An 18,716-nucleotide genomic window follows, 5' to 3' on the forward strand; every position below is an offset into this window, starting at 1 on the left:
GAGTGAGAGGGGGTTAATGAGAAATTGGTTAATGGATACAAAGAATAATTACATACAGTAATATTGAATAAGCTACCTATCCCGATTTGACCATTGCATATTGTACACAAGTATTGATAGTCAACTTTGTGTCCCGCAAATACGTATAGTCAATTATCTTTCAATAAAAAAAAAAAAATTATAGACCTAAACGTAGAAGCAAAAACTATAAAATGACTAGAGGAAAATAGAGAATCTTCATGAACCTGATTTCTTAGATAGGACAAAAAAGCATACATCATAAAAGAAAAAGTGATAAATTGGACCTCATAAAAGGTAAAACCTTACCTTCTTTAAAAGGTATCATTTTAAAAATGAAGAGGCAAAGCCACAGACTGAGAGAAAATATTCTCAATACTTATATCTGAAAAAGGACTTTTATCCAGAATATATAATTTTTAAAATTCAATAGTAAGACAGTCCAATTAAAATGGGCAAAATATTTGAACACATCACAAAAAAGATATTCAAATAGCCCGTAAGCACGTCAAGAGAGACTCAGCATCATTAGTCGTGAAAGTACAAATTAATACCACAGCGAGGTACCCCTGTATACCCACTGGTGTCGCTAAAACAAAAAGACTGAGAATTTCTTATAAAGGTGTATCTTAAGCATGTGTTTACTATATGACCAAGCAGTCCCACTTCTAGATCTTTACCAAGAAGATGAAAATTTATGTACATACAAACAGACATATGAGAATGTTTTTAGCAGCCAAAACCTGGAAACAATTTAAATGTCCAACTGGTGTATGTATAAACAGTAATACACCCATAAAATGGAATAGTATTCAGTAATGTAAAGAAACCAACTACTGATCTATTCAACAGAATGGATGAATCGCAAATACATTATAGTAAGTGAAAGAATTCATTTATATGACATTCTGGAACAGGCAAAACTATTGAGATAGAAATCAGCTGAGTGGTTGCCAGGCCTATAAAATGGCACGTGGAAAATTTGGGGGATGATGGAACTGGTCGGTATCTTAATTGTGGTGATGTAAATACATGCATCTTTCAAAATTCATACAACTATTCACTAAAAGTAGTGATTTTTAATGTATGTAAGTCATACTTCAATAAACCTGACTTTAAAAATCATTTAAAGATTGACAATACCAAGTGTTCACAGGGTGTGGAACAACTTGTCTGGAACTCTCATCATTGCTGATGGGAGTATAAAATGGTACAACCAGTTTGGAAAACAGTTTGGCAGTGTTCTGTGAAGTTAAACATACACCTACCATATAACCCAACAATCCCACTCCTAGGTGTTCTTCCAAGAGGAATGAAAATCTGTGTCCGAATAGGCTTATACATGAATGTTTATGGCAGCCTTATTAATAGTGAAAAAGAACTAGAAACAATCTGAATGTCTATCCAGCGGTAGATGGTTAAACTGTGTTATATCCTTTCTTTTTTATTACTGAGTATTCTATAGTAACAAATTTGTGATACACAAAACAGCATGAATGAATCTTAAATGTATTGCACTGAGGAAAAGAAGCCAGACACAGGAGTATATACTATGTGATTCCATTTATATGAAATTGTAAAAGTGAGAAAGATAGTCTATAGTGGATGAAAGCAGATCAGTGGTTGCCTTGAGCTGGGATGGAGGAGGTAGGGCCCGACTGCCAAGGGGGCACCAATGAACTTTTTAGGGTGAAGGAAATGTTCTGTTTCTTGATTGTGGTGATGGTTTCACAGGCGAATACATTCGTCAAAAATCATTGGACTGGACTTGTACTTTTAAAATGTATGCATTCTATTGTATATATGTTATCACTTAAAAAGATTAATTTTAAAGAAGAGACCTTGGAAATTAATTTTAAAAGGGAGGTTCCAAAATTGAGTAGCTTTCAGCTTTCAGAACAGCTCTGCTGATCTTCACATGATTTATGAACATAGACAATGTGGTAACTTTGGAGGCAGGACGGCTCTGGTTTTCTGCTTTATTCCTAGACAATTTAGTCTCAAGTTTTATAATCTTATCAGTTAGCTTTTTCTGCCATTAACATGAAAGTGAGGTTGGCCAGAATAATGCCTTGTACTTTGCTTAATTCCATGGAACTTGCAATGAAGTGTTACATGTAGTGTTTTCATTGTAGTCTTGCACTGTTCCCTAGCTGTGGATTTTGGAGGCAAAACGTAGCAAGAATACTCCATCTTTTGCTGATCTACAGGCCTGTTTACAGACTCCTTGTTTATCTCAAGCCATGGCTGGAGCTTCTCCATGCCATGTTTCTCCAAAGGCCCAGAACTGTCACAGTCTAGAGAGGTGCTGCAGGACTCCTGGGTACTGGAGTATGATCCTACCCTTGTGAGTCAACAATGCGTTTGATCCCAGAAGCAAGGGACTAGTTCTTCTTGTGGATTTGATCCTTCTGCCATGTTAGTGCATGTATTGTTATTATTTTCTAATAGAATGTTTATTCATTCAGTAGTATTTCCTGAGCACCTACTATGTGCCGGGCTTCGTATTGGGTGTAATGAATGCAGAGATGATTAAGACATCATCTTTATTCTCAGTAAGGTCAAAGGCTCTTTAGTAGAAGAGCTAATGGAAGACTGGACTGCCAGTCTTGCCCCCACTTCTCCCATCCCAGTCCATCGTCCATGCTATGAATGAAGGCATATTCCAAAGCATGAATACCACTTCCCAACTTAAAACTCTTTAGTGGCTTCTCATTTTTCTCTATGCGATATCCAATCTCTGTCTCCCTCATCGTTTCCCACTCTCCTACCCCCTTATCTTTATATAAGCAGCTTTGCTTTCATCCACAGGAGCTCCGAGACATTTCTGGTTCAGGGTGTCCCAAATGGGCAAATCTATAGCCAATTCAGGAATGACGATTATCCATCCCTTATTTACTCAGCCAAAGTTTTTTGGGTGTGTGCTCACTATGTTGGGCCATAGGGCCATAGAGACATGTAAAAAAACAGTCACTGTTCCTGGAAAAGGGGAAACGAGTCTGGGAGTGGAATGCATGGAGGCTGGAGATGCAAATGAAAGCACAGAGTGTTTGGGCAGGGATTAATAGTTGATTATAGCTGGAAGTAGGCTGTGTGGTTGGGAGAGATGTAATATGAGACCAGAGAAGTAGACAGATTTGGAATGGTCATAAAAATAAGTTTGGGGATCAACTAAGATATTTAAACCAAGGAATGATGTGATGAGATCCGCACTGTGATGAGTCTCAGAATAAGGGTAGAGTGTTGGATCCCACCTCTTGTTGCTTCTGTGGTCCCTAGATTCTGGCCAAAGCTCCCTCCCACCCCAAGTCTACTGATATTGGACTTGGGGCCAGGGGACAGTTTGCTAAAGAGAATTCTTATCAGTATCACCTGTGACCAGTGTCCAGTCCTTCATCCCTTACACTTTTAAGGAATTGTCTGTTGATCTCTGTCTCACGTTGGCCACTCTCCATGTAAGTTTCATGCAGGAAGGGAAAGAGTATCTCCATCTATTGAGCCTTGCCTTGAGTGTGTGTGTATGATTTGTCAACAATCGAGGATTTTATGGGAGTTTATGGGACTTCATTAAAGATGCTGGAGCAGGGGCACCATGGGACATCAGAAGAGCCTTCAGCAATAAACCACAATTCCAAGCTTTGGAATGCAGTAAATGTTTAAGAGACTTCCTTCCTTTCATTACTGAATTTTACTTTACTTTCATACCAGTAAAGAGTTGTTTTATTGGTTGAAATTTCTTGATTCCGTTTTCCCCAGGTCTGTTTAAAAGCTACATTTTATCTTTGAGGATGTTTGGCTTGTGGTGGAGGAAGTGCTGCCAGCGAATTCAATTAACTGGCAGAGCTCACAGATACTGTACACAGATTTCTTTTTTTCTTTTTTTTCACAACTGCTACATAAACACAGCTGGGTTTAATATTTGTCGTAACAAAGATTTAACTTGAATCATTTTACTCCGGGTAATTAATGCTTGGAATCTTGGCTACTTTTTCGTTCATTTGTAATCCTCTGCATTTCTTTACTCTAGCTATCTAGATAATGAAGTGTGCTCCTCTAGGTCTTTGCCCTGCCTTAAAACTGCTTAATATTTGGCCGTTTCCACTAGAGAGCAGATGCTTTTCTTTGCAAGAATTGAATTTCTGTCAGCTCTTTTATGCATCATGTGTTTGGAACTGTAAGTGGATCAAGTTGTTCATCGCAGCAGGGACACTGTGAAACACATCTATTATACACACTTCCCACCCCCACCCCCCCTTCCTGTTTTTTTTCTCCCCTGAGGAGGTGGAGATGTCCGGATCCCCTTGGGAGATATCTTATTCTGTGTGGTTGGATCCATGTGATCCACCATGGATCTGGCCCGGCCACATCTCTAAGCATGGAAATCTATATCCATTCAGCCCACAATTGTTGCTGAGACAAATCCTACTTTTATCTTTGTAAACACCAAGCACTTCATTAACTCCCAAATACACACCGAGTTTGGGTCACTAAATAAATCCAGTAGGCTCAGCATAATGAGTGACATTTCAGTAATTGATGCCCTAGACAGTGTTAATCGTGAACTTATTCTTTTAATGCTAAAATAAAGGCTTGGGTAGTTTTGGCTTTGGAGTTGAGCGAGAGTGGAAGAATAGTCACTATCGGTTAGGCTCCTATTGTGTGCCAGGCACTGTGTTAGGGGCTTTGGAAATCTTGACATTTAATCTACATAACAATCCAGCAAAAAGAGGAGGGGAAGGTACTTTATCCCCTTTTATAGAAAAAGAAAAGAGGCTAAGTAATTTGCCTAGAGGCATCCAGATAATAGCCAGCAGCTGAGTCAGAATTTGAACTCAGGTCTCTCTGAACACAGAGTCAGTCAATATACTGGGGCATGTTGTACCCTCAGTCTCAGAGTTCACCAGCCATACATTCATCGGTTGATCAGTCAAGGCATTACATGCTTGTTTATTACATGCTAACACTGCACTGTTTGAGTTGTCCTATTCCACATTAAGTCTCAAGGCCAGTTGGCATTTATGAACACCTTTGTATGCATCTAAATCCAAGCTGATGGTGATTGGAATAGTTTAGTTTTATTTCTCCATCAGAGCTTAGTGCAAATACAGTCCAACTTCCCAAGGCAACCTACCATTTTCTTGCAGTTTTATTTTGTGAATTTCAGTCCCTGGATTCAGCTCTGAACTGATGGTTAAAATTTCCAAATATGTGGTTTACTTTGTCAACACAGCTTTGAAAAGCAGGCATCTCGATGATGTTCCTGCTGTGATGTGCTCATTTTGGGGCCTTGGATAGTGTTTCTGAGAGCAAAAGTGCATTTTGGTGCATTTTTAATAGATGTCATTCAATTTGCAGGAGTCATTGTGGGACATTCGTGTGTCTGACGGAGACACTGCTGATCTGTAGAACTAATTATAGTTAAATGGAAGGTGGCTTTTGCTCATGAAGAAAGTCATTAGTCTCTTGATAAACATTTTTAGTTATGATGAACTTTAGTCTTCCTCTAAATACTTTCTCTTAGAACCAGGCATTGGTGTTCTGGTTCGTTAGAAATAGAGTACCCTCTTTATTTTTCGTTTGTAATCCATTTTGTTTTTGGAAGATGTTGGTAGTTTTAAAAAAATTGATGGAGGCTATGCTGTAAAAAATATGTATAACTTTCCTTTTGTAAGTGCATATCTGTTTTTTCAAAGGTAACTTACATTTTAATTTTGTGTGTTGTGTTTGCAAGAGAATGCTTCTTGGTTTATTCATGTTGACAACTGAAAAGCCTTAGACCTAATTAAAAGAATTTCCACAAGCACCTTTACTGAACCATTTCATTACGCGGCACTGCACAGATTGCATTGTGAAACATGGTGATAGCTTAAATCTGACCTTTAAACCTGAACTGCCAGAAGTATGGGGAGAAAACCCTTCTTTGAAAATACTCCCCGGGTACATTATATATGTGTGTATGTGTGTGTATACACACACACACACATACATACATGCATACACATATTTGGTTAGAAATAATCTTTTTATTGAATGGCCACCTAATAATATAAATACATATTTACTTTGAGCTCAGATCTTATAGTCTTCTGTAGCTTCAGTAGGATTTTCTAAGGCATTAATGTGTGTGTGTGTGTGTGTGTGTGTGTGTGTGTGTGTGTGTGTGTGTGTGTGGTATTAAAACTAAATTGTTTTCTAGGGAAAACAAAGAATTTCACTTACTCTAGGCCAAAAAAAAAAATAAAGTATTTGGATGAAAGTGAGTTTTACAGATAGATGGAAAAATGCAAAAGTCTTTGCTACTGCGTGTTTCCATTTCAAATGCTGAGGTACTCAGACTAAACCCGTGGGGAGGGAGCTGGGGTGCACTTATATATGCAGGATGCCTCCCAAGCTTTATTTGGCAGATAGTGGAAATGGGCCTTTTCTGGTCTTAAAATTGTACTTTTTTACTCCAAAAGTGTCATTCTAAGGATTTGATAGTTTGTTAATGGGATGTTTGACAGAGTCATTATAGCACATAGTGAAGTAGCCATTCACATAATGAAAATGGATCCTTTTGTCTAACAAAAAGCTGCTTAGAATTGTAATGCTTGTCTCTAACTCTCTGACTTTTACTTGGCCTACAAGTTGCCAGGAGAGACAGAGGGAGCAGAGACCTGGGCCCCTGGGGTCAGAGCCAGCTCCAGTTTAAAGTGCTACATAACTAGCACACCCTCACTCCCCCATGGAGAGCCGGCATCTTGGAGGGGAAAATAGGATGCAGAAGAAGCAATTAAAGCCACCTGAGGTCAAGGTACAACCGTATTCTCAAGGAAGAAACAGAAAAGCAAGGAATGAGTGGAAGCAATAATGGAGATGTATTAAGTTGAGGAAAAAATAAACCAGTATCATGAACAGATCTCATTTGCTGGTCTAAGAAACCCTGGTAACATGAGAATTAATGGAATAGCATAGACTCTGGAGTCGGAGACTTGGGCTTGACTTGGGTTTCTGCCCTTTGCTGTATTCTCTGTGTGATGTAGGGCTGAGTATCACTTTTCTCATCTATGTATTGGGGATAATTGTGCTTACCTAGCCCTGTTGTCTGAAATCGTAATACAGTGCTGGGTATGGAAACACTTGCAGTAGCATTTGGTAACTAGCAAGGTGCTTGATAGATACTAGTTTCTGTTCCTTTCTCATGATGAATTCCTGGTTCTCCCAGAAACTATTACTAGGAAAGAGAGTTGTATGGCATTGCCTTTACATATCCAGACTTTGCTTCAAATTTGAAGCGAGAACAAATGATGCATAGGTGGATACACTTAGATAATGACACCAAAAATTGCCACTTTTTATCACCAGTGTGAAGGTTGCAGAGGGAGCCAATGTTTATGTGCCCCTGAGGATGGGAAAACAGGTTGCTAGTTCCTTCTCCCCTCTCCAGACCCAGACATTGCCCAGGGGATTTTTGAATAAAGGTTGATGTTTAGTTTATTCAGGAAATAAAGAATCAGCTTGCCTTAGGCCTTAAAGGGGGGAAGGAAAATGTGACTCTGTTGCTCCTCTGCAGCTGCCATTGGGTGTAGGATTTATTGAAAAAAAAATAGTTTAAGTCCAATTCCGACATCCTTAATGCAACTCCCAGGGAAGAGAAGCAGGCCCCCCGCACAGACTGACTTGAGCCAGACTTTTAGAAGAACTATGTCTCCAGCTAGGGGCATGCCAGCACAGAGATGGACTTGGTCCCAGCCTGCCTAGACCAGTCAGTCTGACAGAAGAGACAGACGTTAGTTGGGCTGTGGCAAAATGCATCATTACACATTGCATTACTACCACTGCTAAAGGGAAGGTAGAGTGAGCACGTAATGGGGAGGGCCTCGGTCTAGTATGGGACATCTGGCAGAGGAAGCAGTATTTGAGCCAAGACCTAAAGGATGAGAAATAGTTGATCTAGGGCCCCGTGTGGTCCAGTATGGTAACCACTACCTGCATGTGGCTATTTAAATTTAAATTGATTAAAGTTAAATAAAACAGAGCTCTTAGTTCCTGCATCACACTAGCCACATATCAAGTGCTCAGTAGCATCTATTCCATTGAACAGCATTGGACAGAAGATCAATTATTCCATGATTACAGAAAGTTCTACTGGATAGTGTTGAATTCTAGGCGAGGGGGTGATGGTGGATGATAGGACTTCAAATAGGATGTAGTCTATCCAAAGGTCCTGGGGTGTGTGAGAGGCCAGTGGGATTGGAGTCCAGAGGGTACAGCTGAAGCCATGGAGAGAGTGCAGGAGCCTCGCATCTAAAAGAAGCTGTGGCCAAGTCATATGGGTCTTGCAGCCCAGCTAGGACTTTAGTCTATATCCTCAGCACAATGGAGAGGTAGCCAAACGATTTTCAGGTGTCAGCACTGATGGCAAGAGGTGGATAGGAATGTCTTAGAGGCAGACAGTTAATAGTGTGTCATCTTAAACCCTCTCTCCCCAAGCTCCACAAGTTGCAACCAAGTGGTAAAGAAATAAACCTATATTTGTTGAGTGCTGATATGTATTGCAAGGGTTATCTTTGTTCTATGAGAAAGATATGTAAACTGCTGGTATATAAAGAGCTAAATAATAGGCTGAATGGTATATACAACATGAGAGCCCCTTTTGAAGTAGTCATAAGCTAGTTTGTGGCTGGTCTGTGGTAGCTAAACTGGACGCCTTCGGGAGCTAAGTCCTCGTTCATCTGCACCTCTGTTTCCAGCATATCTCCAGCCCAGGGCCTGCAAAGATTGGATATCAACAAAGGAGCAAACTAATGTGCCCTAAGAAAAAGCTATTTGTTCTGACAGAGGGTATCACAGGAAGTTGGAGACTTTTTTTTTAATAGAAGGATTTTATTAGAGAATATGGTAAAGAGTATCCCAGGCTAAGGAATGGGTTTTTGAGGCCTCTGAAATCAAGTAGAAGACAAAGTTGGAAATGGAGCATGAGTCAAGCTCATAGAAGGCTTTAAATATTGTACTAAGGAGTTTGGACTTTATTGTATTAGCAGTAGGGAGCCATTAAAAATTTTAGAGGAAGGGAGTGACATGATTCAGCCTCTTGTTTTAGGAAGATAGTTCAGTACAAAGGATGGATTAGACCAGGCAGAAAATAGAGGAAGAAACACCAGCTTAAAGAAAGGTGCAAAAGTCCAAGTAAAAGATGAAATCTAAACGAATAATAAAACAAAAAAACTAGGTATTCTGCTACATTCATTATCCATTTCACATGTATTATATTTTAATCCTCACAGTGTATAAATGTTGCAGATACTTCATTTTACAGCAAAGGAAGGTCAGAAAGTAGAGAAGCCAGGCTCCAATCTTAAACCTAGGCTTACATCGTTCAAACTGTCTGCTCTCTGCTTTGAGGAGTGCAGTGGGGATAGAGGAGGAGATGAAGCCAAGAGACCTGAGAGGTGGAGTGAATAGTAACCAGTTAAAGGAGGAGCAGGGTGGGTGGAGCTGGAGGAGGGGCGGTGCTGCTGCGTTTGGTATTGGACATGTGGAGTTTGTGATGTTGTGTAAGATGGGTGGACTTGTTCACGTGAACTCATTCAGCATCCAGAAGTTCATTTTCCTCGCAATTATCGTTGTCTTAGCAGTGGTGTTCTGCAGGAGGGGAATGGATGAGTATCAGTTTCTCCCCCAATCCTTTCCAGCAGAGAGCAGTTTCTTCTAAGGATTTATCACTGAAGAGTGTGATCCTATATTTTCCTCCAGGCAGAGAGGCTCAGCCACTGGAAATCCCTTTCAGTGTTGAAACAGCCACTTGTTTGTTCTTTTCATTCAGCAGAAAATGCTGAAAGACTACACTGAGCCAAGCACTGTGCTGGCTGCTGGCCCTTCTGGGAACTCACCATCCAGCAAGGACACTGCAGCTCACCGTAGAACCACCTACACACTCTGTGGGGCCTGACTTAGCAGTCAGGGGTGGCTTCACAGATGGAGGGAACATCTGGAGTCCCTCTTTCTCTTTACCCAAGGCAATGGGTAATTTGACTATTAAAGAAAAATACCTCATTTTAACTCTTTATTACAAAAGTAACATATGCTTTTTTATAAAGGATAATTAGAACAATCAAGTGTATAAAATTGAAAGTGAAAGCATCCTTGCATGGTTAAAGTTTGATACATGGCATTTTAGATTTTTGCTACACATATATACTCATATATAATTTTTAAGTGACTCGTGCTGTACTTATTACGCTGCAACTTGCTTGGCCCTCCTCATTTGACAGTATTTTGTGGACATGTTTTCATATCAGTTCTTTGAGTACTGCCACGTTCTTCTTAGCAGCTATGTAGTATTTCATTGTGAGGATGTGGTGTGATTTATTTAATAGGCCCTCATTGGTGGACACCTGGATGGTCTTTCAAAGGGTGAATAGATATTCACAAGCAGGGCAGGAAGGACAAGAGACAACTCTGTGTGAGTTATTGATATGTGAATGGGCTAGAGAGTAGTATACACATCTGGATAGCAATTCAGTATTGGTCAAGTATAACATGAAGTGGGGCAGATGGAAACAAGGCCAACTGTGGGAAGCCTGCACGAACTGCTCTGGGCAGTCTGATGTCTTTCTGAAGGTGATGATGGCCAAGGGTTGGGGCATTGAAGGGTTGTGATGGAGGACTGAAGTGATCAGATTTGCATTTTTCCAAGATTATTAGGTCAGCTATGGGTGGATGGCATTGAGGAGAAACTGAAGGCAGAGAGTGCACTTAGGAAACTACTCCATCAATCTGGGTCAGGGAAGATGGACCCTGCAGGGCCAAGGTCAGGGACACTGAGAGAAGAGGATAAATTCAGGACATACCTGAGGGTGATGTTGATGAGATGTGGAGAGTGATTATGAGAAAGAAAGAAGAAGGATGGATCTGACATCTGGCCTGGGCAACTGGCTGGCTACTGTAACCGAGATGGGACACGGGCTGGGAGGGCAGGGAGCTTTAGAGAAGCTGATCAGTTTTTTAAAGGAGGAGACCATCCTCACCAACACCTCCAACACCCCTAAATTACCCCTGATAAACCCCAATATTAATTTGACCAGCACCCCCAGGAGTATTCAGGGCAAGTTCAGCTTTAGATGTCCAACTGTGGGTTATTTAAACCTTGAATTTTCTTCCCTCACTTTTATTTAAAGAACAAAATGCTGTCACCAGCTATCAGATGCACATACACTTGGAGTCTCAAAGTTTGAAGTGCTGACAGGTCAAGACAAAAGCGTCTGCATGTTGCAGGGTGAGGGGTGTCTTCAGAAGTCTTGGCCTAAGTGGTCAAGGGGATGTCAAGAGCCCAGGACCACTTGGCTAGTTTAAGACCAGCTGGGGCAGGCAGGCAGGAACGCACTTGTATTTGCTCAGTTACAGTCAGCTACTCCTTCTTTGTGTAAAATGGTAATGAGGCCATTAGGAGAGGCTCACCTGAAGTGCAGCGTTGTGAATCCAAGGTAATTAAACACCTCCCGAATGAAAGGGAAAGGCCAGGGAAGGTTAAGTGAGGAATAATCTGCGGCACAGGTGGCCCAAGGCCTTTGAGGTGCCAGAAGAAGAGCGACAGTAGCTTGCACCATTTCAAAGAATGAAAATGTCACCCTAGTCCCCAGGAGGGCAGGATTTTTATTATTGGGTGGGGGGCGGGAGACGGGGAGTAGGTAATATTTCTAGTATTTTAATAAAGTGTGTTTCTTTTTCACATTTCTATTTCAAGTTGAAAGTCCATGCAGAGTCTGCCCTGGTGCTGAGTGGCCTGCAGTGCTCCACATGGGCCCTCACCACTGTGGTGCTGGGACACATGTGTCCCAAAAAAGGGGAGGTCACAATAATCCATTTTATATACCTGGGTGTTGAGATAGACTCCAAACTGCTTCCAGAGGAAAACTGTTCTCTACGACCCATCTTTGAGCAGAGGTAGAGTAGCCACCCCACTCAATGCACAGTCCCATTGCTTCTGACTTCTTAGAGGAGAATGGCAGTCCCACCTGCATTCATTACTGTCCAAGCATATGACATACTGTTAGCAACAGCACAGGATTTTCTCTATACTCAGTTAACATTTAGTAGTGGCTTACTGTGTGCTACGTACTGTGCTTGGTGACCTCATGTGTCTTTTTAGTTTACCTTAATTGCATAAGGTCTGGCAACAGAGAATTTTTGCTGTTTGGGTTCTCACCTCAAAATCTCTGCTGTCTGCACACAAAAGCTTGTATGTGAATCTTCATAGCAGCATTATTCATGATAGCCAAAAAAGTGGAAAGAGTCCAAATGTCCACCGACTGATGAACACATAAATAAAATGTGGTATATCCATACAATGGAATATTATTTGACCATAAAAAAGAATAAAGTACTGATACATGCTACAGGATGGATGAACCTTGTTCAAAATGAGCATTATGTGAAGTGAGAGAATCCAATCACAAAAGCATTGTATGAGTCCATTTATATTAAATGTCCAGAATAGGCAAGTACATAGAGACAGAAGGTAGGTCAGTGGTTGCCTAGGGCTGGGGTGGGGTGGAATTGGTGGGGAATAGGGAACGATAGCTAATGAGTATGCGGTTTCTTTTTGGGGTGATGAAAATGTTCTGGAGTTAAATAGTAGTGATGGTTGTGCAACCTTGTGACTATACTAAAAACCGAACTATACACTTTAAATGAATGAATTTTATATGCAAAATATCTCTCAATAAGCTATTTAAAAATGCCTTTATCAGAAGCTTGGCAACAAAACATAATGTTTATGGATCATTTCTAAAGTGTATGCAGTCCATCCCAGATCAGTGATTCTTAATATTTGTAGGTTCATAAGCACCCTTAGGAATCTGAGGAAAGCTATGGATCCTGTGCCCAGAAAAATGATCATTGCTCATTCATATTGCAAATTTGTGAATGATTCATGGGCCACCTAAATCTAATTTTCTATTTTATCCTTAAATTTCATCCTAAGTTTTATTCTTAAATAATGCCAGACTATTATGTAGTCCTATATCTTATGCTCTTAATATGAAATATGCTCTTAATATGTCACCTACATGCTTAAAAACAATCATTAGCTGTCTGTTTCTCTCAAGATGAGAGACCTTGCCTTTCTCTCCAGCCTCATTTTAAGCCATAGTCCCCCTCACTCTTTCCACTGAAGCCACAGTTCTTTCTATTCTCTGAACTCCTCCTTACTGCAGGGCCTTTGCATGTTACTGCCCATACTTACCACACTGATCCTTCCCTTTTTGCCTAATTAACTACTTTATCTCATCCTTCAGATATCAGTCCAAGCCCCTTTCCCTCCGGGAAGGCTTTCTTGACCTCCTTGGCAAGCTCTGTTACAGGCTCATCACAGTAGTGGTGTCACCGGTATTGGTATTTTTCTCACTAGAATGTCAACTGAATGAGGGCAAAGCCTGTGTCTGGTCTCACTCATTTTATTATCCTCAACATCTAACATAGTCCTGGACATGTAGGAAATAATAAATATTTGTCGAGTGAATAAGTGACTCAAGGTCACCACATTGCACAATTTACAAGGGCACCTTTCATGTGGAACCTGGTGTGAATGGCATACCCTGAGGTTCTGCAATGTGGCATCCCGATGTGGATGAATGGCATATTAGAAAGTCTGGAAAGATTAATGTTGAGGGCAACAGCCTCCATGTCATAGTCTTTCCTACATTATCTCATGGGAAAAGTCTCTTTTAGGTCTTACTTTCAGGAAAATCTTTATTCATTTGAGCAACTGGCTTATTTGTTAAATGTACATGGACCCAAGGAATATCACAACTCTCATGTTTCCCTCTTTGCTTTGGCCACTAGGAGGCTCTTAAGTCAAATTTGAAGTCCATTTCTAGCCCCCATATGAGACCTTATGGCTTACATTTAAATACTAAATCTATTCATAGCTTCTTCTTTTCCCGTTGCCATCACTTTCTTGTCTGCTTTGTTTTGACCCGTTGAGTACATATCTATGAGGTGCCACTATTCCTTTAGAGTATGATGTGTGAGGTATGTAAGTCTTTTATTTCTAATATTAGTAAACAGTTTGAAGAGGGAATGGAATTGGGACTAAAAGTCTTTGTAGTTTGGGCTCAGATTATAAGACTTCAATTCAAGTTCCAGTTTGGCCACATCTTGGGTTTGTTTCTAGGCATGTAACCTAACCTCTCTGAGACTATTTTACCCTCATAAGATGGAAACACTAATCTCTTCCGCACAAGAATGTTGAAAGAATTAAATGAGAAAATTTATGTGAAAATACTTACCTGCACATAGCTTTAAAAATAGTTTTGTTTTTGTTTTTATTTGATATGCTCTAACAGGTGCAACATTCATTTAAATTTCAGAAACCTGCCCTAACACTGAACATGTTTTTATTCTCCCAGCAGCTGAGGTGTCAAATCGACACACATCTCCCCCCACACCTTCTCCCCCCTGCCCCTGCCAAGGGATTTTCTAGAGCTCTGTAAGTACTTTGCTTAGACAGCCATCCTTTTTCAACCCTGTCCTCAATCTGTGATTCCTTTCTTTCTGTTGCCAGATTTCTTCACTGAAGAACAGGCTGAAGAAGGTCTCCACAACCACTGGCGATGGTGTGGCCAGAGCATTCCTCAAGGCCCAGGCTGCTTTCTTCGGTAGCTACCGAAATGCTCTGAAAATTGAGCCGGTGAGTAGCCTCCTGGCATATTGCAGAATCCATGTTTGGTCTGGGCTTAGGGGCCTGAAACATACCTCAGGAGCCATAAGAAATCCCATGATTCTTCTGGTTTTTGCATTCTCCTAGAAGAGGTTGTGTGTGTATGTGCTAGAGGGTCAGGGGGGTGGTGTCCTCCCCTGCCTTACTTCTTAGCACAAGGAAACTGTCACGTGTGAGATATGCACCACTCCAATGAATGTTAAGACTCCCCAGACAATAAGCACCGACTACATGTTAGATACAGTGCCAGGCCCTTCACAACCACCTGTTCTCATTGAGGATTCATGGTATGCTTGTGGGGTAGCAATGATCTGCTCCACTTTACAAATGAGGAAACCAAGGCTCAGAGAAGAGAAATGACTTACCACTAGAGGAGCCAGATAGTCCCGAAGCCCGCGCCTTTCCTGCTGTGCCTCACTGCTCCTTGTCCTTTGAAGGGACCTCTCTTCCACACTTGAGAAAGCAAAGCATCCTGGGGATTTCCTTCCTAGTGTAAAGACTAAAAAGTACAACGAGAACTGGGAAAGGATAGTACTCGCCTCCATGACCTGTCTTTTTGAGCCTCAGTTTACTCTTCCAGGTCCCCTGCCTGCCTTATTAGGTGATTAGTTATTGTGAGGATATAAAGACATCAGGTCTTCCCTGAAACCAAAGATAGTACCGATTCTCTGAGCTTCAGTGAGAGGCTTTCTTGTGATATCAGCCTATTGTTGGCCTCCTGGCCAAGGAGAGTGGAGAAATTGGCCTGGGGACCAGGTCAATGTGGTTAGCTCTGTACAGGAAAGAATGGCAGAGGGAAGCCTTGCTGACAGCCTCTTCTCTCAGGAGCAGAGGGCTCCCTTCATCCTGAGCAGGGGAGTGGCGGCAGCCACATCCAGCCCAGTGAAGTGGGCTGCCAGGGACCTGCACGGGCCGCACTGCCTGTAGGCCAGGGCTGTTCGTTTCTGTTTTTGTTTTAACCATAGCATTTAATTAGATTAAATGACAAAAGATGAGTAGGTGACAGGCAGTGCATTTCATATAAAAATGCTGAGGGTGAACCTGATCACACTTCCTCACAAGCCATAATTATACATTGTTGATTATCTTTTTGCTGCTATCACTCCATCCTATGTCTAGGTGAAACACAAACAGTAATAACCAACATCTTGTTTGCCCTTCACCCAGGACATTCTGTGAAGCAGCCGGGGCAGTGGGTGCTTGGGGGAACAGGATCCTCACACCACCTTCCTCCTCATTTTCCATCTGGCACTCAGGCTGTACTTTCTAGGCTGCCTCTGCTTTGGACAATGTCATGGTCACATACCAGGAGGAATGCATGCTTTTTGCTCCCAAGAAATACTTTCCTTAGGTCTTCTAAAAGCCTTCAGCTTAATGCGAGTTCCCAGGCCCTGCTTGTCTCAAAGTGAGGTGGCTCTGATTCTTTGTCATGATTTTGGGCCCCATGAAACCAATCAAGTTCAGTGCTGTTTTGAGAGCTGGCAAAATTAAAGGAAAATACTGTTGCCTTCCCCTCTCTAAAATGAGAATGGGACAACTGGCCCAAAAAGTTCACCAAAGGTTCATATTATCTTTTAATTACATTTTTCCATGAACCTTTTGAAATACCTGTGCCATTTCACTCTTATAATTATCTCATTGTTGTCGTGTATGTGTCTAGAATCCAGGGGCTGTTGAATCTCTGTACATATTGCTGGGTATGTGATCTGGACACAAGTTGCTCCACAAGAGGAGTTTATGGTTGTGCTTGCACTTGAGTCTAAAGGCACTGGGTTCAAGGACAGAAGCCCTGGAATTTAAAGCCTGGCTGTCTACTTAGCTGTATAAAACTTGAGCAACTTTAACTTAACTTGAGCAACTCTTTAAACTTAAGTTTCTTCACCTGCGAAATGAGGCTGAGCCTACCTATCCTTTCTACATCTGCAGGTTCGTCATAAGCCATAAAACCTTCATTAAAAAGATTAAACAAATTGGATCTGATGATTAAGATTTGAAAAAAGAAAGGCAGAAGCATCCCTTCCTGTAATGGGTGTGGAGTTAACTGCGTAAGCAAAGGCTTGGTGGCAGGAGCCCTCAAGGCCAATGAGTAGGCCATTTTGTCTGGAGTAATGGGTTTGGATGGAGATATGGAGAGAGATTAGAGCTGAGTTTGGCAAACCCTTGGAGGCTAGGCTAAGAGTGTGACCTTTACCCTATAGAAAGTATAAGTTTCTGAGCAGAGATGTGACATAACAGAAGTCAGGTTTAAGCAGTAATATAGTGATGGACTGAAAGGGAAGCTGGAGGCAGAGAGAACAGTTAGAGGAATGTTATAGGAACTCAGAAGAGAGCCCTTAGGTGGTTACACCAGGAAAAGGAAGAAATGGGTAGACTCTCATAAATATGGGAAACAAGGGGCAAGAAATGTCAAAATGTCTCCCAAGATTTGGAACCTGGGAGAGGATGGTGATGCTCCTAGCAGAAAAAGGGAAAGCTTAATGCCAAGGTGTTCACAGTAGCAGTACTTATAATGGTAAAAAGTTGGAGCAGACTAAGTATCCGTAATAAGTAATTGGTGAAGTAAGTTAAAGCACATCCATATGAAGGTTTTACAGAATATTATGTAGCCATTAAAAGTATCATTTAGTAGATAGGTGATGGGTTAGGCAGTGGACATAGCATTTTTCATTGAACCTAAGCTACCATTCAGTCGTAAGATGTACCATTAGTTTGTGAACCATTAGAAAGGGAAAAGAGTTCCACCAATTACAACTGAAGGATGCCATCAATTATAAACCATGTTTAAATTTCAGAGGGTAAAATGGGAAAAAAATGTTTGTCTTAGAATCAGTGAAACACAGCAGATCCATCGTGCTTTCAGTCCCATTCATCTATGCCAGAATGCCTTTCTTCTATAGGCCAGGAGGGAAGCTGGGAGGCCTGAAATTTTTCAACTAAGCATTCAGCCTGAGGTCATGACCATGTTACCTAGATGGTTTTTAAACCATAGATTTAATTCCAGCAGATTATCCTCATCTGAAAAATGGGGTAACAACTTTTCCCTGTATAGGCTAGTTCGGGGGATTATTTAAAATAATGGCTACAAATTATGTGTGAGCCAGAGGGTGGTGGGTGGCAATGGCTGCATGGCTGGGAAGAATGGTGCCTCTGGTGAGCCTGCTGGGGTGGGCTGGCCAGCAGCACAGTGCTGAGGGGTGGGCAGGCCTCCCCAGGGCCACTTGTCTTTTAGTTGTTTCTCTGGTTATAAAAATAGCACCTGCTCTTGGTTTTTAAAAAAAAATGTGTAAAGTAACATAATACTATCATCCAGAGTTAAGATACCATGTTAGCATGTTTCCACCAAAGTTCTAGGGTTTTTGATTTGTTTTTGCTTTGCTTCATTTCCTTTTTTTTTTTTACTTTCTGTGAGCCAGTTGAGATATTCCTGGTAAAGCAATCAAGTATCCCAAATTTGTTTTTGCCTTTTCATATGTGTAAGCCTTTTTCACATCCTATAAAAACTCTTCTGAAACATCATTTATAATGGCTGCACATATCCCAGCAGTTCTCAGCCCAAGCTGTGGATCAGAATCACCTGTGGGGCTTTAAAAAGACAAATGTCTGGGCCCCACTCACAGGTTTTTATCGAGTTCCCATGATCTGGAACCAGTGCTGAGGCCCACACATTATCCTAATACTGGTCTTTTTGATTGTCTATAACATTTTACAATTTTAAACCACACTGCGGTGAATATCTTGATATAAATCTTCATGCATGGTCTGCGCTGTTTTCTTAGGCAGATTCCCTGGTGTGGATTTACTGGGTCAAAGGATCCGAGTGCATTTGAGGCTTTTGATACATGAGGTGAGGGAGAAAGCTGGTGGCCAGAAACAGGTGGTAGTCTGCAGGGGAGAGCTCCTGAAGCTGATGGCAGGGCAGGGCCCGAGAACAGTCCAAGGCTGAGGGCAAACAGAGCCTGCGGGGTGAAAGGCCTGGAGAAGTGCACGTGGGCCCCAA

At 41.4% G+C, this 18,716-nt stretch overlaps 1 protein-coding gene across 10 annotated transcripts in view; it reads left to right on the forward strand.

Annotated features, from left to right (window-relative positions):
- Positions 1-18,716, forward strand: part of DENND1A (DENN domain containing 1A) — a 484,353-nt gene that overhangs the window by 315,787 nt on the left and 149,850 nt on the right. For all 10 annotated transcript variants that reach the window (XM_063081861.1, XM_063081865.1, XM_063081863.1 and 7 more), the window contains one exon: positions 14,564-14,689. In XM_063081861.1, coding sequence (XP_062937931.1) covers positions 14,564-14,689 — 126 coding nt within the window. The remainder of the gene's footprint in view (positions 1-14,563; positions 14,690-18,716) is intronic.

The sequence above is a fragment of the Cynocephalus volans genome, chromosome 17 (genome assembly GCF_027409185.1).
Source record: "Cynocephalus volans isolate mCynVol1 chromosome 17, mCynVol1.pri, whole genome shotgun sequence".
NCBI classification, from domain to species: domain Eukaryota; kingdom Metazoa; phylum Chordata; class Mammalia; order Dermoptera; family Cynocephalidae; genus Cynocephalus; species Cynocephalus volans.